The 20,731-nt window shown below is 45.0% G+C and overlaps 1 protein-coding gene across 2 annotated transcripts in view; it reads right to left on the bottom strand.

Annotated features, from left to right (window-relative positions):
- Positions 1–20,731, bottom strand: part of MYO7A (myosin VIIA) — a 140,748-nt gene that overhangs the window by 52,713 nt on the left and 67,304 nt on the right. For both annotated transcript variants that reach the window (XM_036745400.1, XM_036745399.1), the window contains exons 22-30: positions 20,005–20,208; positions 17,275–17,451; positions 15,709–15,798; positions 13,304–13,431; positions 10,461–10,587; positions 8,315–8,434; positions 6,254–6,427; positions 3,396–3,623; positions 572–742 (exon numbers count right to left, since the gene is read on the bottom strand). In XM_036745400.1, coding sequence (XP_036601295.1) covers positions 572–742; positions 3,396–3,623; positions 6,254–6,427; positions 8,315–8,434; positions 10,461–10,587; positions 13,304–13,431; positions 15,709–15,798; positions 17,275–17,451; positions 20,005–20,208 — 1,419 coding nt within the window. The remainder of the gene's footprint in view (positions 1–571; positions 743–3,395; positions 3,624–6,253; positions 6,428–8,314; positions 8,435–10,460; positions 10,588–13,303; positions 13,432–15,708; positions 15,799–17,274; positions 17,452–20,004; positions 20,209–20,731) is intronic.

Below are 20,731 nucleotides of genomic sequence, written 5' to 3' on the forward strand. Positions count from 1 at the left end.
TGAGGGAAAGAGCGAGAGGAGGAAAAGAATCTGAAACTAAAAATAAAATAAAATTTAAAAAATGAAACAAAACTTAAACCAAGCAGTTCCCTACTTATGATCATAACTGACCTTCAAAACAATCCCATGAAAAAATACAAGTATCATCATTTCTGTGTTTCTGTTGAGTAAACCCAAGGATCAGAGAAATTGAGTAATTTGCCGAAGGTAATTCTAGTTAACACAACAAAGCCGAGACTGGAACCCACATTTCCTGACTGCTGATATTTCTATTGATCCGTTCATATCTGCCACAACCAGGCATCCTCTCATTTGAAAACCCCAATGACTCCTTCTAGCTCTGTCCCACCTCTCACTGTCTTGGGGCCTTTACCTGTGTTACAGACATTCTTCAACTTTTGCTTCTGCCCTCCCCAATGAATCCCATCTCCCTGGACCATTCTGCAAATCAGTAGCAGAACCAGAACCAGAGTCTAGGTCTTACAACACCTGAATCCAGTGTTCTTCCAAGGAAAGCCCTTTGGCTCTAAGAATCTCCATCTCCCCAACTTCCAGAGAATCACCCGCCTACCTTTTTATGAGCAGCAATGGCAAGTTGGGCCCACTTCTCTAGGGTCTTTAGAGGCGTGATCTCCCTGTCTGGAATGTAGGTGGGGACTAGATTCAAGAGTCGTTCCAGGATCATCTCTGACCCATAGTCGACAAAGTACTGCTGGGAAGCCAGTTCTGCCAGATCATCTTCCTGGTAGGGAGAGATAGGGAGGAAAGAGAGTGAAGCCAGGTCCAGCTCAGGTGCCACCTTCTCTTCTGAGAAGACTCTCCAATCTCCTCCAACCCATACCAATTCTCCCTTTCCCCCAATTCTTATGTAATAAGATCTTTACCAGGTTTGTTTGGTTTTTTGGTACAGCAAACAATGCTAGAGGGCTTTTGTTGGGGAGGAGGGACAGAGCTGCTGGGCTTAAGGGTGGTATCTGTGGTAGAGCTCTTCCTTCTTTTCCCTTCCATCCTTACCCTTCTCCTCTTTCTTCCCTTCTTCTTTCTCCTTACTGTGTTTTAAACTCTGAACCTGCTGTGAATTGACCTCATTCAGGCCTGGCTCACAATAACTTACATTTATATTGTGCTAAGAGAAAGCACTCTTCCATGCATGATCTCCTCTGATCCTCGGTATGAGGTAGGTAATATAAGAACTATTGCACCCATCTTAAAGATAAGAAAACTGAAGCTCAGAAATGGGAAATGAGATGCCTGGAGTCATATACTGTAGCTGGTCAAAAACAAAGACTAGAACCCAGGTTTTCTGACTCCTGGCCTTGTGTTCTTTTACAGAATAATTTACTGTGAAGCATCCTCAATGCTGCATAGCAACCGTGGTTAGGATCTGCCTACTGTGGATGGGGAGGAGGTATCATCTCCTGAGAGACACAGAACATGCCTTTGTCATCCCCTGCAAGCCTGAAACGCCTCTCTGGTATCACAGAGACGATTCCTATCTATTCGGTGATCTCAGGCTCACAAAATGCTTTCCTCACAACAGCCCTGTGAGGTAGGAAATGCCAGGATTGGTATTTTCATTTCAGAGTTGAAGAGACAGACTCCAACAGGCATGGGGATCTGCCCAGGGTCCCACAATCAGGGAGAATGGAGGTCTGTGGACTCATGGCTTTTTCCTTTCCCCCATGCCCCGGCCTTCATTGTCTTGTGTTATTCTCCAATGTTTCGATTTTGGTGAAAAAAAAATTTCGCAGTGTTTTTTGTGAGTCTTATCTCCTGAATTAGACTGTAAGTCCCCTGAGCACAGGGATGACACCATTTCTTAGGCTCCCCTCAGCACAGGACTAGGCACACAAGACTTGCTTGATGAGGACTTGTTGAATTCAATTGAAGGGAACGGTTATTTCATTGGATAAGTATTTGAGATGAAATTCTGGTTTGTGCATGAACCTATCATGTCACTTTGGGAAGGTCATGCATGACTCTTACCTGGACCTCCATTTTCTCTTCTGTAAAATGGAAAAATTGGACTAGATGGTTTCTCAGGCTCCCTCTAGCTCTAATGCCCTTCTCAGCACTGACATTCTATGTTCAAAGATTCCTCCCAGTTCTTACATTCTATGATCTATGGTCTGTCAGTTAGCAAGCATTTATGAAGCACCTACTATGTGCCAGGCACTGTGCTAAGCACCGTGGATACAAAGAAAGGCAAAAAATAGTTTTTGCCTTCAAGGAGCATGGAGGAAGGAGATCATGATATGTAAGTAACAAAACATATACAAGTTATACGTAGGGTAAATGGAAGGTGATCTCAGAGAGGAAGGCACTCACAGTTGAGGAGGGAGGAAGAAAGGCTTCCAATGGAAGCTGGGATTTGAATTTAATCTTTAAGGAAGCCAGAGATGGACATGAGGAGGAAGAGTAAGCTAGACATGGTAGAGAGCCAGTGCAAAGACACAGAGAAAAGAGAAGCAGAGTCCTGTATGAGGAACAGCTGGATTGTAGAATGTATGGAAGGAAGTCATATTGGAAAGGGGCCAGGGAGTGAAGAGTTTAAAATGACAAGCACAGAGCTTTATATTGGACAATGGAAGTAATAGGGAGCCACTGTAGCTCAATGAGCAGGGCAGTAACACAGTCAGACCTGGACTTGAGAAAAACCATCTTGGTAGCTGAGTGGAAAATGGACTCAAGTTAGGAGAGACTTGAGATAAGGAGACCAACTAGAAGGTTTTTATAAATATCTGAGCAAGAGGGTCTGAACTAGTATGGTGGCTTTGTTAGTGGAGAAAAGGGGATGATGGGAGACATGCTGTGAAGATAGAAATGACAAGATTCCACAATGGATTAGATAGGTGGGGTAGAGGAGCAAAGAATGATCCTGAAGTTTAAGTCTGGGTAACTAGAAGCGTGCCCAGGCAGGAACTTGAACCCTACAAGGCTCCACCCTTATTGTTTCTAGGATTCTTTCTTTAGATGGCTCTTGGCAAGTTTTATAAAGTGAGTATTTGACATGAGTGCAAAGAAGACATTAGGTATCTATGTTTCTGGGAAGGCAAGGATCCCTGGAAATATGTGGAAGGGTGGTTGTTGTTATCTATGTGTATTATCTATGTATCTATCTATCTGTAGCAGAAAGTCAGGGGACTGGGCTAGGCTGGTCAAGTTGCCAGGAAGTAATAACCACTGATGAGAATTGGCCCCAGACTGGGCTAATTAGACACTATTCTAGGTCCAATGTCATGGGGGAAAATCTCAAAGAGGAGACGGTCCCATTTCACAGGGCCAAAGTGAGAAGATTTACCCTCTCTGGTCTGATCCACCCAGCAAATCTTTCCCATCTCTTCTTTCTCACCACCAAGATGTAATAACCTGGAAGAAGAGGTAAGCACTCTTACCTTCTCACACCGGTATTCCCCAAACTTCACCCCCCGGACAACCTGCTGGTAAATGAGGTTGGTGGCCACGCTGTCGTCACGGGGGTTGTGCCAGGGTGTAAAGATCTCCTTGCGGAAGAAGAGCCGCCACGGGGCATTGCGCTCCTGGGCTCCCTGCTCCTTGGCATACTGCTCACACTGGGAGATGGCGTCCATGACATGGTCATTCCCACTGCCCAAAGAGGACACCTGAACAAGACAAGAAGTCACTGGTGAGTGAACAGAAGGCTAGCCAAGGTTAACCATTCAATGTGTCATGGATTGCTAACAGCAACAATAACAGATTGATGCAGGTGCCACCTCCAATGTAGCCTCTTTGATTCCCACCTGCAGCTGACAATGGCCTCTCCATCTTCAGATTTTCCTAGACTTTGAGTTATCCTTTGTCTCTTTGACTCGCATAGGTTGTCCCAAAAGTCTTAGTGCAGTTTTACACTTTAATTACTTCAGAAGTACAAATACGCAAAAACAATATTTGAAAGGCTACTTATTTAAATTTTAAAATACTTCCATGTTCTTTATTACAATCTCACATAAGCACTGTCATGTATTATTCACTTGTCTATTCAATTTTTGAACTTTATAAAAACTTTCAGCAACTGCTACTTGGTGAATGACCATACTGATTGTAATTGTAGACGATATCGTCCAAAGAATGAGGCTGTGATGTACCCATGAGAGCTTTGTCATCACCCTACAAGAATAGAGAGATCAGGTGATAGAGGAGACATCCTCTACCAATCCACTGCTCTGTTATACAGAAACTTACACATGCAATGCTTAATGCAGAGTGCCCTGATTTGTTCAAATAAAAATTTAAAATTTATTATTCAAAATTCATAGAACTAAATAAATGTAAGGGAAATTTAAATAAATTTCCAAATGATGGTTTTTGTAATCGTGTAACATTTATATTTCTGAAGTTATTCAAACTAAAAGCTGCACTAAGACATTTTGGACATCCTGCATTATCTGGGCATCATCCTGTGTGCCTGGAATGTATTCCATCCTTCCCTTAACCTCACAGAGTCTCATCCCTCTCTTCCTTTAAGACACAGGAAATGCACCATCTTCTGCAGGAAGCTTTTCCTTATTCCTCCTCCCTTCTGCTGGTGCCCTCCCTCTTATGTTATCCTGTATTTAATTACTTTTTACATGTTTACATTTATTCATTTATTTGTGCTGCATTTTTATATGTACTTCTTGTCTTCTCCATTAAAACGAAGCTGCTTACGAGTAGGGACTTGTTTCATTCTTTGTATTTAGTACTTGTTGACAGACTGACTGATTATTCCTACCTAGGCATATGTCATACCCTGCCATCCCCACTCCTGCCAACCGGTATAAAAGCTCTCTGAGGTCAGGCACTGAATATTGTATCACTATATCCCCAGCACTGAGCACACTTTCTCATTCATTTTGTTGTTGCTGTTCAGTCCTGTCCTGATTCTTCGTGACCCCATTTGGGGTATTCTTGGCAAAGATACTGGAGAGGTTTGCCATTTCCTTCTCCAGCTCATTTTACATTTGAGGAAACTGAGGCAAACAGGGTTAAGTGACTAGCCCAGGGTCACACAACTAGTGAGTGTCAGGGGCCAAATTTGAACTCCGGTCTTCCTGACCGGTGCTCTATCTGCTGCACCGCCTAGCTGCCTCCTAACAGATAGTCTTTCTTACTGATAGTTGTTGCTTAATAAATGCCAGTTGAGTTGAATGTCAGTGATTTTTTTTTCCATAGCAAGGGTGAGTAATAATAAAAACAATAAATAAATCACATTTCTAAAAAAGCGCCCACCCTATGAGGTGGGGAGGATAAGATTTATGGCTGTAATTTTAAAGCTGAGCATACTGAGGCTCAGAGTTTGAAATGATTTGCTCAAGTCCACATAACCAGGAAGAAAGTAACAGAACCACCCAGTTTGGTGACTAAGCCCAGCACACATTCTATTATGCTATGTTGTCTCTCTGTGAGCCAGAGTATCAGAAAGTATAGCCTTTTGTATCTTCAGCTCTCAGCACAGTGCCTGGCACATAGTAGGTACTTACTAAATGTTTATTGACCGATTGATCCTCACAGTAACCCCATGAAAGAGGCACTATTATTGTTCCCAGTTTATAGCTGATGAAACTGAGGTGGAACTGGGTTAAGGGACTTGCCCAGGGTCACAGAACTAGTAAATGTCTTAGGTAGGATTTGAACTGGTTTTCCTGACTTCAGCACTTTTTGTGTTCTATCCACTATACCCCCTGGCTGCCTCAAAAAAAAAACAGAAAAAAGAAAACACTAACCTCCGGAAGCATTTCTTTTTCCCTTGAGAACGTGCAATGGGTTTTTCCTGTACCATCTCATGGGAACTTCACAAAACCCCTGTGAGGCAGGTGGTGCCAGCACCCCCAGTGGGTTCAGCCCAAGAAGTGATGAATTAAAAGATCTGTATTCAAGTCAGAGCTCTAATTAATCTAATTTATCACATGGATTAGCTGTGTGCCAAGATGCCTGAACAACAGGGGAATTCCCTTTATACCCCACCCCAGGCCTCCATTTTCTCCTCTTTTCTAAAAGAGGGTGATTTGCACTGGTACGATCTGCTTCACAAGGGGGCTGTGAGAATACCTTGTAACCTGCAAAGAACTATGGACTTGTGAGCTTTGTATATTATCCCCATTTATAGAAGAATGAACTGAGGCTCAGACAGAAGTGATTTGCCCACGGTCACAGAGTTGCTGAGTGGAATGCTGGGACCTGAACACAGGCATTCTGTGTGCATCAAACACACCCTCCCCTCTGGCCTTCTGGTCTGAATCTGAGCAGCACAAACCTTATCAAACAGGGCAATGTAGAGAGAAAACCCAAAACGGTCCCTGAGCGTTATCTTGTCCGCGAGGGAGTTGCAGAGCTCTCGGGCTGTTGTCGCTGAGTCAGCCAAGAGGGTCTTGGTGGTCCCATCCATAAATGTCACAGGCAACATGATGGGCTTCTTGGATTTTGTAGCCTATGGTTTTTCAGGGGTAAAATGAAACCACAGAAAGTTAGAGTTGAAAGAGGCCTTGGAATGGTCTAGGGGTAGCCCTTGGAGATCAAATGTTAGAGCTCAGAAGGACCTTAGAACACAGAAGGTCAGAGCTGGAAGGGTCTTAGAACATAGGCTGGTGAGATCTCATTGTGAAAGAAGAGGCCGCCATGGGGCATTGTGCTCCTGGGCTCCCTGCTTTTTGGTGTACTGCTCACACTGGGAGATGGCATCTATGGCATGGTCATTCCCACTGCCCAAAGATGACACCTGAACAGGGGCAAGACAGGAGACCCTAGAGGGTCCTTAAAACACAAACTAAGAGACTTTAGGACACAGAATATCAGAACCTAGGAAGTGAAAGTTAAAAGGGACCCTAGAACATAAAATATCAAAGCAGGAATAGATCTTATAAATCATCTATTTCAACCTGATTTTATAGATGAGGAAAGTAAGACCTAGGGACTTGTCTATGGTCAGTACCAGAGTTGGTACAGAGATGCAAATAGATCCCAAGTGTCCCGCTTTCCAGTCCAGGACTCAATCCATTGGACTATACTGTCCCCTCTTTGGTTTTTGACTGAATAAAACCAGGCTCTCTTCTGTCTGGACTATCCTATCTGTCCTACACTAACTTTCAGATGAGTGACTGATTGAGACCAAACTGGGTGTCCTACTCCCAGGAGCCAAGGTACACGTTGAATTTGCTTTGTAGCTAGGGTTGCCATCTTTGAAAGCAGCTGGGCCTTTGGAGGTGCTAACAAGTTCATCTGACCATCTATACTGCTGGGAGGAGGCTAGGGGAGATACCTGCTCCTCCCCTCAAGGTCCTCATCTCCTCTCATTTCCATAGCTGTATTTTCACAGGGGGCTTTGTGGAGATAATCCACTCTGGACTATTGCCTGGCCTAAGAAAACAACTCCAAAGTGGGACTCACTTGTTGTGTAACTTAAATGAAGCCAATGACCCTGTCAGAGAATCACAGCATCTCAGACCTGGAAGAGAATTCAGAGGGAATCTTTTTTCAAAAGCTCGATTAAACTTTTCTTTCTTGGTCCCAGAGGGTGGAACTAGGAGCGATGGGGGGAGATTGATGTTAATGTCGTGAAATGTTTGTAGACTGATTTCAGAACTGAAATAAGATATCGTGGAAATTAAAGCTTAATAAATGTTTACCATTAAAAAAAGAGTGATGGGTGGAAGTTACAAGCAGGTAGATTTAGACTTTCATCAGAAAGAATCATGAGATGAGCAGAACTGTCCAAAGGTGCAATGGGCTTCCTCAGGAGTTAATGACACTAACAACACATTTCTTTAGTGTTTTAAAGATTACGTAACTCTTTCCTCAAGATAGCCCCATGAGGTGAGTAGTACAAGTATCATTAGTCCCATTTTACAGATGAGGAAATTAAGGCTAAAAGAGATGAAGGGGCTTGACTAAGATCATATCAGAGCTAAGATTTGAATCCAGGTCACCTGACTCCAAGTTCAATGCTCTTCCTACACACCAAGCTAGGCTCCCTTTTCCTAGAGGTTTTCAAATGGAGACTGGATGGTAATATGTTAGAGATTCTGTACAGGGGATTCCTGCTTAGGTATAGGTTGGACTGGATTCCCTTTGAGATCCCATCCAGCCCTGAGACTCTGTGATTTTCAGGCAGGTAGGAGGGTAAGGCAGTGCTCCGACATGAGAATGCAAGCTCCTTGAGGGCAGAAGCCATTTTACTTCTGTCTGGGCATCCCCAGTGCTTAGCACAATGCCTGGCACATAGTAGGTGCTTAATTGTTCAATTGACAGTTTGAGGTTGATAGAGGCAATGGTAGGCAGTTACTGGCTCTGACCTACGTAAAGCCAGCCCAGCTCATACCTGGAGTTCCAGCCAGCTAGGGGGCTGGGTCCTGGTGCCATTCACAAAGGTCCTCCTCAGCCTCTCTTCACAGTAGGGGGCATAACCAGGTGGACCCCCATTCATGTAGTTCCTCAGATGCTGTCAGATACACAAAGACATCAAGATGAGCGGTGAATGGTGACATCACTATATTCCGGATTGGAGGGAAGGGAATCATAGATTTGGAGCTTGGAATGGCCTTAGAAGTCATCCAGTCCACCACACCCCTCCCCATTTTTAAAATGGTGAAATTGAGACCAGAAGTAGTGACATGCCCATGATGCCTGGTTGTAAGCAGCAGAGCAGGATTTGACCCTAGAGCCTCTGACCCCAAAGCCAGTGATCTCTTTCCATTGCACTATGGCATCCTATATGAGGGCTCATATGATGCTTTCCATACAAGTGGTCAGGACACTGTAGGATAAAACCAAATCTTTTCCTAGAATTCTTTAAGCTAAGACAAGGGTTTCAAGGAGGGAGGGTGGAAGGTGGACCTGATGACCTCTGGGGTCCATCCCTGAGATGCCCAATGCCATTGAGCTAACGAGGCATGGCTCTCCCATACCTGAAGACAGAAGCAGCAAATGGAGGAATCTCAGCCACAGAGGGCTGGGTGGTCTTGGGTCTTTCCCAACCACCCTGGCCAAAAAAAAGGATCTCCTTTCCTTTGAATCCCCACAGCACTTAGAACTCCTAATGATGGGAACATAAATTTCTATTGAGCTTTGCAATTTCCAAGGATTCCTCATGATCTGGGATCCAAGCCCACCTCTTCTGTGGCTCAGACTAGTGCCCTTTCCCCTCCCTACACCACATTGCCCCTTACAGTAAACATCCCACTAAGCACTCGCTGCCTTGAAGTGGCTCTGGCCCCAACTGGTCAATCCACAAACATTTCCTGGAGTCTGCTCCCTGCCCTAGCAAAGCTGCTGCCCATTTGGGAGAATGGGGAGGTCTGCCAACACTTTCCACTGAGGTCATCTGTCACGGAGATCAGCTGGTTTTAAGCCAGTTTGGGGAGAGGCAAGTCATAGGTGAAAAATGAATTATCAGTATAGGAGCCCCGGTGTGGAAAGGGCACTGCTGTACTTAGAGGGAAAAGACCTGGATTCTGGTCCTAACTCTGGCACTTGCTAGCAGGAAGACTTTCCCAGCCCCCTTTGGTGCTAAGGCTTTCCCTCTGTTTATCCTAGATAAATACGTTAGTCATTTGCATGTTGTCTCTTCTATTAGATTGGGAGCTCCTTGAGAGCAGGGACCATATTTTCATTTTTCTTTGTATACCCGATGCTTAGTACAATGCCTAGCACACAGCAGGTTCAAAGGAGATAAAGCACTTAACACAGTGCCTGGAACATAGTAAGGGCTGTATAATCGTTAGCTATTATTATGATCATTATTATTAGGCACTTAGCAGATATTCATCGACTGACTGCTTTTCTTTGTTTCCCAGTGTTTAGTATGGTGCCTACCATACAGTAGACAATTAATGCTTCTGATTTCCTCTTGGACCTCACTCCCTTCTTTTGTAAAATGGAGATAGCAATCCCTCTCTCTTTCCCAACCACACCTCAAAGGAAGCAAGTCAGTGTGAGCTACCATATTAATATGTGATAACTTTGGGCATTTCGCATTTTTGATGCTGGTGATCTGTCCTGTCTGCGTGCCCTGCTTCATAAAGGCCAGTTAATACAGAATCAAATATGAGTTCTGGTGCCAGTCTCAATGCTCTCAGGATTTTGCAATCCAGGGATTCCTCATTCACAGTGTTACAGAACCACCTTCCATCTCCCAGCTCTGTGAGTAGCTGTGTCTCCCTCAGAATTTACCCATTTAAATCTAGATGAAAGGATCTGGCTCTTATCTGGGTGTTTTTAGAAGAGTGGATTTTCCTTAGAGAGAGACTCGTTGGTCTGTGAGTCGGCAAATAATGGAAGGAAGGGATGAGGAAAGCTAGCCTCAGTTGATCAAGTTATGGGGATTAGCCGCAACTAATGAAACCTGATCCAGAACTTGTTAGTTCTTCTCTGTGAGAGAAGTTCTGAGGTGCCCCTTCCTTATTCTCTGCCCTACTTATAACACCCAAGAAAGAAGATGCTTTCCCTTTCCCCCACTCCACCATTACCTTAACAAACTTTTCAGAAGGTGCAAAACACCCCACACACAGGGATACCAGGATCCAGCCTCGAGCATAGCTGCTCTTGGAAGGGTTATGGGTGAGCTGTTTGCAGATCTGACAATATATTTCATCCCTAGAAAGCGCAAGGCAGGTAGGGTTAGTTAATCGTGCAGTGAGTACCTGACAGAACACAATATGAATGAGGGCCTGAGGAAGCTTGGGTTCAAATCCTTAAAGGGCCATAGATTCCCTAAAGAGTGGGTGATACCATCATCATCACCATCATCATCGGCATCATCACCATCTTCATCGGCATCATCACAATAACCATATTAGCTACTATTTATACAGTACTTAAGGTTTGCAAAGTGCTTTTACCTATGTTATCAATCAATAAATAAACATTTATTAAGTGCCTATCACGGGCCAGGGCCAGGTGCTGTGCTAAGTGCTAGAGACACAAGCAAAAGCCAGTCCTGCCCCCAAGGAACTTACAGTCTAATGGGGGAGACAACATGCAAACAAATATGTGCAAACAAACTATATTCAGGATAAATAGGAAATAATTAACATAGGGAAGGCACTGGAATTAAGAAGGATTGAGAAAGGCTTTGTTTAGAAGGTGGGATTTTAGTTGAGACTTAAAGGAAGCCAGAGGGGACAGGAGTCTGAGCAGAGGAGGGAGAATATTCCAGACAAAAGGAACAGCCAGAGAGAATGCCCATAGTCAAGAGACAGAGTGCCTTGTTCATGGACTAGCCAGGAGGCCGGTGTCCCTGGATCAAAGAGTACATACTGGGGAGTAAGGTATAAGAAGACTGGAAAGATGGGAGGAGGCTGGGTTGGGAAGGACTTTTAATGGTAAACAGAGCACTGTGATCCTGGAGGCAAGAGGAAGCCACTGGGGTATACTGAGTGGGGGATGGTGATGGCACAATTGGACCTGCATCTTAGGAAAATCACTTTGGTGGCTGAGTGGAGGATGGACTAGAGTGGGAGGAGGCTCGAGGCAGGCAGAGCCACCAACAGGCTACGGCAAGAATCTAGGTGATAAGGGTCTGCGCCAGAGGGGTGGCAGTGCCAGAGGAGAGAAGGGGGCATATTTGAGAGATGTTGCAGATGGGAAATTGACAGGTCTTGGCAAGAGATATAGGGGTTGGTTAAGAAATAGTGAGAAATACAGGATGACTCCTACCTAGGCTGTGAGCCTGCTATCTAATTGGATCTTATTATTATATTCATTTTTATAGTTGAGGAGACTGCGGCCTGGAGGGGATAAGGGACTTGTCCAGGGTCATATAGCCAGTAATCATCTAGGCTGGTATTCAAAATCAGGTCTGCCTGGCTCTAAGTCCTGGCTTTAACTACTATTCCACCTAGACGTCTACCCAATGGGCCAGTTCTAGAAATGTACATGAGTATGACATTCCCTTAGGACATGGGGTATCGCTGACTTAAATAGCAGAGAGAAAAGACTCCTCAAGGGGCAGCTAGGTGGTGCAATGAGTAGAGCCCTGGAGTCAGGAGGACCTGAGTTCAAATCCGGCCTCAGACACTTGACACACTTACTAGCTGTGTGACCTTGGGCAAGTCACTTAACTCCAATTGCCCTACCTTCCCCCCTCTAAAAAAAAGAGCCCCGAATTTGGAGTCAGGAGAACTAGATTCCATTCATGGAATATATAGGTGGCATATTGCAGAGGGCTAGAAAGACCTGTTAACTCACCAGCTGTGTGATCCTGAGCACAGTCAGAAACATCTGAGGGTTTAACACTGCCAGACTGGGACAATCTGGCTCTGTCCCTCAGGGGAGAAGATTCTGTTTCTTCAGAACCATGAGCACCATGCCCTAGGCAAGGGAGGGGGGGCAGGGCTACCTCTCTCCACCCCTGCTCCAGCCAGCACCTATGTGGCCACAAGAACCGAGGCTGGGGTTGGGGTTCGTGTCATTTGTCCTTTTCAGTTCTAGGCTCAGGCAGTGGAATCCCCAGATCTGGGAGCTCTGGCCATGGCGACCCTGGAGCCAGGATTCTGGGCTGATTGTTGCTGCTAGCCCAGCAGAGAAGCCCCAAGAAGTCCAGGGTGCTGGGGCTTTGAGCTTGGAACAAGGTGGGCCTAATGCTATACAGAAACTGAATAAAATTGTGAACCTAATCTTCCTCTCCTCCCCAGAGGCTGAGATGGTATGAGAGGGAATTATATCCTCCTGCCCACCTGCCCCACCATGTGGAAGGGGGGAACATCTGTATGTTTGCTCTTTCTATACAAGTAAATAGTCTTCTATAAAGGCTAATCTGACTACTACATGATTAAACGGAACTGGAGTACTAGGGCTGCCTAAAATTGTGGGAACACAATTGGTGGAACTTCAGCCAGTGTCAGAGACTAGATACCCCTGATCTCGTTAAGGGTTCTGGAGTACTCTGGGGGAAGAAAGGAGATATAACACCTGTTCTTCAGGAAGGAGGGGCCAGAGTGGTCACTACTACACTAAAAACATCTGTATCTTAGAATCATGAAAGGCAGAATCTTAGGCTCTGAGTTGGAAGGAGTGTCTAGTCTGAATGACTTCAGGAGGAAATACTATGACATCCCTGACAGGGATCACCTAGCTTCTGCTTGAACACCTGCAGAAACGTGGAGCTTCCTACCTCACCAGGCTGCCCACCTCACTTCTGGGAGAAGCTCTAATTTCTTATATTGAGCCAAAAGTGGCATTCCCACAGCACCCACCCACCAGTCCTAATTCTGTCCTCTAGGGCAGAGCTGAACAAGGCAGCTCACTTTTTCTCTAGACCAGTCCTCCCATCATTCTTCTCTCCTCCAGACTGCTTCCTGTTCCCGTGTACCTCAGAGCAGGCCGCAGGATGCCATTCCCAATGATGAAGTGAAGCTTCTCCAGGTTAGAGGTGGGCCGGTCCTCCAGCATACTGTTTCCCTGGACCGTAGACTCCCCATCATGCAGTCTCTTGGTTACCTAAAAGGTCAGAAATAAGAATGGGGAAAAATGACCCAGAAGCAATTAAGTGAACTGGCAACTTTATGTTTGGCTAGGTCTGAATCCCAGAACCACAGGTCTCCTTATTTCTTCTAAATCTAACTGGCAGAACTGAAGCAGGGCACTGAGTCCTTCTAGATTTCTCTCCTGGTCTTTCCCTCTAAACCTCTCTCTTCTGCTGACTCTTGCTCTGTGATTCTCAATTCTCCCTGCATCCTTTGAGCTCGACTATCCTTCCCTTACCATATTTCTCTATAAATTCATGTCTCTAGCTTTGACCCAGGACTCACCTCATTCAGGAAGCCCACCCTGATTAACACCAACAAACCGTGGTCCAGGCTTCACTTTGTGTTTATTGATGGATACAGCCTGGAGAGCAGCAGGGCCATGCACCTACTTATAATAGAGGGCCCCTCCCATCTCCCATGCACACTGTTGCACCAAACTGCCCACATAAGCAATACAAGCAAATGCTCGTTAGAAGGAAACAAGTAGCATGTATTAAGCAGCTGCTGTGTGCCTGATGGGTGTTTATGTTTATATTTTTATGTAAAATACTCCGATTTTTTTGCCAAAAATTCTACTGAGTCAGGTTTGGGGAAATGCTAGTAGTGCTTTTAAAGCATGAATTAAACATAAAAAAATTAATTAGATAGAATTTTTCTTTTCCTCTCCAATATCCCCTCCACATACGTACCACAATAATTTTCTTAAAGCATCATATCACTCCCCTTCTCAAGATTTTCAATGGCTCCCTATTGTCCGTAGAATAAGAGACAGACTCTTTAGATGGTCCTGTAAAGTCCCTCAGAATCAGGCTCTAGCCACCTTCCTTCCAGGCTTATATTGCATCCCCCCCCCTTTTCTTCATTCTAAACAAACTGGTTTATTTTCTGACCCCCAAACTTAGCGTCTCCCATCCTGCCGCCTCCAAACCTTTGCAAAGGCTGCGCCTGGTGCCTCTTAGGATCCACAGCTACTCTGAAGACTAAGCATCTGCACAGCCAGCTAAGGGAAGCCTCCCCTGATCTGTCTCACTTCCTCACTGAAGCCCTCCCTGATTTTTCCTGCCCACAACCATTATCTCTTTCCATGTTGTATTCCCCCTGTAGTTCCTGGGGGCAAGGACTGTTTTCTGACTTTTCACATTCCCCATGGCTAGCCTAGTGCATTGCACCTTTTAAAAAGTATAATATGGGAAGTTCCCAAAGGAGGAAACTCCCTCTGTCTCCTCGTGGCCCCTCCTCTGCAACTTACAATGTTAAGAGTGTCAAACCCTCTTGAGTGTGGAAACTAGATTAAAATGTAATTGGGAAATATTTAACAAAATAAAGAAAAACACAATAGAACATAGAAAACGTTCATGTGTAGTGTTCTAAGTCAATGTACAGCCTGCAGGGATCCTTATATACAGTTTGAGTTTGACTCCACTGAACTGGAGCGAGGACAGGTTAAGGAAGCCAGAACGTGTCAGAGGTGAGAGGCCCCTGAGACCAGGGCTCTCAGACTCAAGAGGCAAGATCTCTACTGTGTCATTCTGCCTCTCACTTTGCATGTAATGGGCACTCATTTAAGGCTTGTTGAATTAGGTGAGTGGAGAGATGTATAATTGTAATAATTGCCTCTCATTTTGGATATAGTAAGCACTTAAAAATGCCTGTTGGAATAGACGAGTGGAGGGAGAGAGGGACTTATGGATAAACTATAACTGTCTTTCACTTTGCATTTAGTAGGCACTCAATAAATGCTTGTTGAATTCGGTGAATGGAGGGAGTGAGGGATGTATGTATAAACTATAATAACTTCCTAATGGTGTCCCTGCCTCCTGGCTCTCTCACCACAGCTGTCCAAGGTACAAGTCTGATCACATCACTCCCCAGCTCCAAAGGCGGTATTCTCCCTTGCTTAGAGGCAGCCAGGTGGTGCAGTAGATAGATAGTTGGGCCTGAAGTCAGGAAGACCTGAGTTCAAATATGACCTCAGACAGCTGTGTGACCCTGGGAAAGTCACTTAATCTCTGTCTTCCTCAGTTTCCTCAACTATAAAGCACGTACCTCCTAGGACTGTTATGAAGATCAAATGTGATCAAATTTGTAAAGCATTTAGCACAATGCCTGGCACATAGTAGGTGCTTAATAAATGCTTGTTCCCTTCCTTAAATTTCCTGGAGTACTTGAGTTTTGTCCCTGGCCCTATCCCTCACCCTCCCTTACACTATGCTCATTTGCACCAGAGTAGAACGTTAGCTGCCCTCACCTCTTCTGTCAACTTTGATTTTTTCTTCAGCGTCAGGTGGACCAGTTTATGTCTCACACTGCTCTTCTTGAGGCCGTCTGAGTGTCCGCCCTAAAGGGGGGAAAAGGATTTGGTTCAAAGGATTGGCCTGAAACAAGCCACTGGTATAAGGCAGTTAGTGAAAGAGAAAGAGGCCTGGCTTGGGAAGGAGAAAGCTGGAGTGAGTGCTGAAGGTCCTGACTCTGTCACTCACTGACTCACTGTGTGACTGCGCAAATCACTGCTCAAGAATTTTCAGCGGTTTCCTGACATCCCTAAACTAAAATGGAAACTCCTCAGCTTGGCATTTAAAGGCTTGAACAATCTTGACTCTAGTGCCACTTGGCAGGGTTACTGCATGTGATTCTCTTGTATATTTTCTGTTTCAGCCAAAATTGGCCTAACTGCTGTTTCTGGTGGGAAGGGAGCAAACTGTACAAAATTAAACATAACAGTTACCCTCCTGGGATAAAATAAACCTAGTTCTCACGTTCCAGTCTCTAACCCTACCTTACCCAGTCTGGCAGAGGTGGGAAAGATGGAAAATAACTTAGAGTGACCAGAGAAAGTGGCTTTTATCCTGAACCCCAAAAGAACCATACCCCTACTTTAAATTTCTGATGTGTAGTAGGTAGGAATAATTCCGGTCTGGTGCCCTGAAAGAAGATAGGAGAAGGCAGATTTCAGAAAATCCTGGAAAGACTTGTACAAACTGATGCAAAGTGAAATGAGAAGAACCAGGAAAACACTGTACACAGTATCAGCAATATTGTGTGATGATCAGCTATGAATGACTCAACTCTTCTCAGCAGCACAATGATCCAAGACAAGTACAAAGGAAAATGCTAAGCACATCAGATAAAGAACTGATGGACTCTGAATGGAGATCAAAATATACTTTTTCCACTTACTTTATTCTTTCTCATGGTTTTTCTTTATGTTTCTTTTTTCACATCTGTGACTAATTTGGAAAATTAGCAAATGATAGCAAATGTATAACATATATCAAATTGTATACCATTTTCAGAAGAAGAGAGGGAAAAAATTTGGAACTCAAAATCTTGTAAAAATGAATGCTAAAGATTTTGATGTGTAATTGGGGAAAAAAATAAAATACTGTTTTAAAAAAGGAGAAGATAGGAGAGCAAGGAAGTGAGTTCCAAACCACGGCTGTGGTCCCTCTCCTCCTCCCAACAAAGGTAGAAATCCAGGCTCTTTGGTTGGGTTGAGGCATCTCCATATCGATCCATACACACCCCTGTTACACGTAGGCCTTTGTTACATGTGTATAGCCTCGTACAAATTGGGAGTCACCGAAGTATTGAAGAAATAATAAATAATGGCTCCTAGTGATTTACCCTTACAAAGTTCTTCTCGGACATCTCACTGGGTCCTCACAACAACCCCAGGAGTCAGAAGGGAGCAGTATTATTATTATGCCATTTTATAGATGGGGTAACTGATCAGTAAAGAAAGGAAGTGCTTTGTTAAGTAGGCAGCAGTCTGGGTCACCCCATGTACTATGCAGGCAGGTGGCATCCGCCTCACCTCGCCCTCGCCCTGAAGGGCCTGCAGCTCCCTCTTGTATGTCTTCTTCCCTAGTGTCTCATAGATCTTGGTCATCACAGGGATCTTCTCACTGCCATCGCTCATTGCTGTATGGTACTTGGGCTCAGGAAGGTCTCCCATAAACCGAAGGATGGTGATCCATACCGCCAGTGCTGCCTGTTTAGACAAGTGAACCCAATATTAAGACAACTGCTCTAAGGGTGATCTAGCCTCAGATATATACAATGCTTTATTTTTACAAATTGCCGTTAATGGCAAGATTGAGGCAACAGGATCTAATGGACAGGGCACTTGACTTAGAGATAGGAAGACCTGTGTTCAAATCCTACCTCAGACACTTACTAGCTCTGTTGGTCAGTTGTTTTTCAGTCATGTCTGACTTTTTATGACCCCATGTGAGGTTTTCTTGGCAGAGACCCTGGAGTGGTTTGCCATTTCCTTCCTTAGCTCATTTGCAGATAAGGAAATTGAGGCAAATATGGTTAAGTGACTTGCCTAGGGTCAAGCGGCTAGTAAGTGTCTGAAACCAGATTTGAACTCAGGAAGATGAGTCTTTCTGACTCTAGTCCCGGCGCTCTATCCACCGTGCTACCTACCCGCCCTAGGTGCCCAAAGTCAGGAAAATCTGTGTTCAAATCTTACTTCAGACACTTATTGGCGATGTTTGTCTCTAGAAAAGTGACTACGTTTCTTTATGACTCAGGTTACTAATCTATAAAAAGAGAGGACTGGACTTTGTGGCTCCTAAGATCTCTTCTAGTATTTAGCCTATGATTTTTTCCTTATAGAATCTTTGTTGAGGGAAGCAGGAAAGGGGTTATTATTCCCATCTTCAGGAACAGGGCCACTGAGGCAGAGAGTACATACCCGACTTTAGCAACATCCTACAGATAGTAATGGCACGATCAGAATTTAGGTGTTTGCGGTGATACTGTAGCATGCTCTATCTAGCTCTACAGAATAATGGGGCCAGTTGTGGCAAGGAAGAACAGAAACAAGCATTTGCTAAATGTCTATTATGTGCCACACGGAGTGGCTAGGTGATGCGGTGGATCAGGCCTAGAGTCAGGAGGACCTGAGTTCAAATCTGACCTCATATTCACACTAGCAGTGTGGCCATGAGCAAGTCACTTAACCCAGTTTGCCTCAGTTTCCTCATCTGTAAAATGAGCTGGAGAAGGAAATGGCAAAGTGCTCTAGTATCATTGCCAAGAAAACCCCAAAATGGGGTCATGAAGAGACTGACACGACTGAAACGTCTCAACAATAACAAAAAGGTGCCACACGCTGTGCTAAGTGCTTTACAAATATCTCATTTGATCCTCAACAACTCCCCATTTTACAGTTGAGGAAACTGAGGCAGACAGAGGTAAAGGTGACTTGCCAAGGATCGCCTAGCTAATAGTCTGAGGCTGGATTTGAACTCGGGTCTTCCTGACTCCAGACCCAGAGCTCTCTCCACTGAGCCACCTCGCTGCCTTACTGGTGAGGATAAAGACCAGCCCCATTAGATTTGGGGTATTGCCTTTTATATTTTCCTGAAACTATCCCTAGGGGGGTGAAATTACCAGGACCCACCACCCCTATACTACCACAATTACTACTACTAGTACTACTACCGCTACTGCCGCTGCTACTACTACCACGACTACTAATGTTGCTACTCCCGCTACTATTACCCCTACCACTACTACTGGGGCTGCCACTGCTGCCACTTCTGTGACTACCACTGCTGCTATCATTACTAAAGCCTGGGGCAGTACAGTACACTGGGTGGAGGACTGTCTGCAAATCTGGGAAGCCCCGGGTTCGTGTCCTGCCTCTGACACCTACAGGCTGGGTGAGCCTGGTCGAGTGGGCAGGTCCTTCACTTCTCCAAGCTCTGGGGCTCCTTATGCCGATGAGATCACCCTTATTTTGTGCGTTAGGGTTTTCTAAGTATTTTATATACTTACCCACTCCCTATTCCTCATGCCGGGAACACTCACGGTCCTCTCCTCCAGCTCTCAGCTTCCTCCTAGACTTAGCTCCAGCCTCTTCTGCAGGTGGCCTTTCCCTCTCCCTCCAGCTGCTCCTGTTTCCCACCGCTTCTGCCCCCGGCTGCTCCTGTTCCCTCATATGACCTTCATACGCTCTATACAGATCTTATACGTATGTTTACATGTTCTCTCCTTTTTTCGAATGTGAGCTTCTTGAGGGCAAACGCTGGGTTTGGGGTTTTGTTTTCATTACTGTTCTTTGTATTCCAGAGCTTAGCACAGTGCTAGGCACATAGTAAGCACTTAATGCACTTTTTGGCTTCTTTCACCTCTGCACCTGCATTCCCATCACTTTGCTCTAAAGTACCCATACTGATCTAGGGGACATGTTTGTCTTCAGGCAGCTCTGGTCATCTGCAAGGTGGCCCTCAGAATTACTAAGTGTAACTGGTCTAGCTTAAGAAAAGTAGGGACCCCAGTAGCCGCCAGACTTAAGAATATGAAAGGAAAGGGACTTTAGAGGCCACTGAGTCCAACCCCCTCATTTTAGGGAAGAGGAAATGGAGGTCAGTCAATTGTCCCAGCAGAGCTAGAATTCAAACCCAAGTCTCTTGCCTCTACAGCCGGTGCTCCTTTCATTACATCATCCTGTTAGCTACATCTATATTTAAGACTTTCTCTTCCCCTCGCCCATAGTCCTAGGACCCCTCTGATGCCCTCGTGGCCTCACCAGCTGGTCTCCTTCATCATCATGATAGAGCAAAGGCTGCTTGAGGGGCCTCCGGGTGTAGGTATGTGTGGTCGTGCCCTGAAAGTAGGTGGCTGCAAACTTGGCAAACTTGTACTGGGAGAGGTCCTCCTCTTCCTCATCTGGGAGGGGCAGGGCTGAATCCAGGTCATCCTCCACCATGAACTTCTTGGATCGCTCTAGGTCCTGGGGAAGGAACAGCAAGTTGGTTTTCAGAGGCTATGAGTCTGGCTGGGTAGGGAGATAGTGGAGGAGAGGGGATCCAAGAACCTTCATGCCTCAGACCCATGCAGAAGTCAATCCTCGACATAGAACCATAGATTGTTGGAGCTGGGATGGGCTTTAGAATATGAAATGTCAGAGCTGGAAGGGGTCTTAGAACAAAGAATTCTAGAACATAGAACATAGACTGTCAGAGCTGGGAGAAACCTTAGAACACAGAATTTCGGAGCTAGAAGGGACCTAAAAACACAGAATGTCAGAACTGCAAGGGACCTTAGAGCATAGAATGTAGGAGCTGGACCTTGGTATATAGAATGTTAGAACACAAGAACATAGAATGTCAGAGCTAGAAGGAACCTTAGAAAGCAGAATGTCAGAGCTGTAAGGGGCCTTAGAATGTAGGAGCTGGAAGGAACCTTAGAATATAGAATATTAGAACACACGAACACAGAATGTCTGTCAGAGCCAGAGGGCATAGCATATTAGA

The sequence above is a fragment of the Trichosurus vulpecula genome, chromosome 2, assembly GCF_011100635.1.
Source record: "Trichosurus vulpecula isolate mTriVul1 chromosome 2, mTriVul1.pri, whole genome shotgun sequence".
NCBI lineage: Eukaryota > Metazoa > Chordata > Mammalia > Diprotodontia > Phalangeridae > Trichosurus > Trichosurus vulpecula.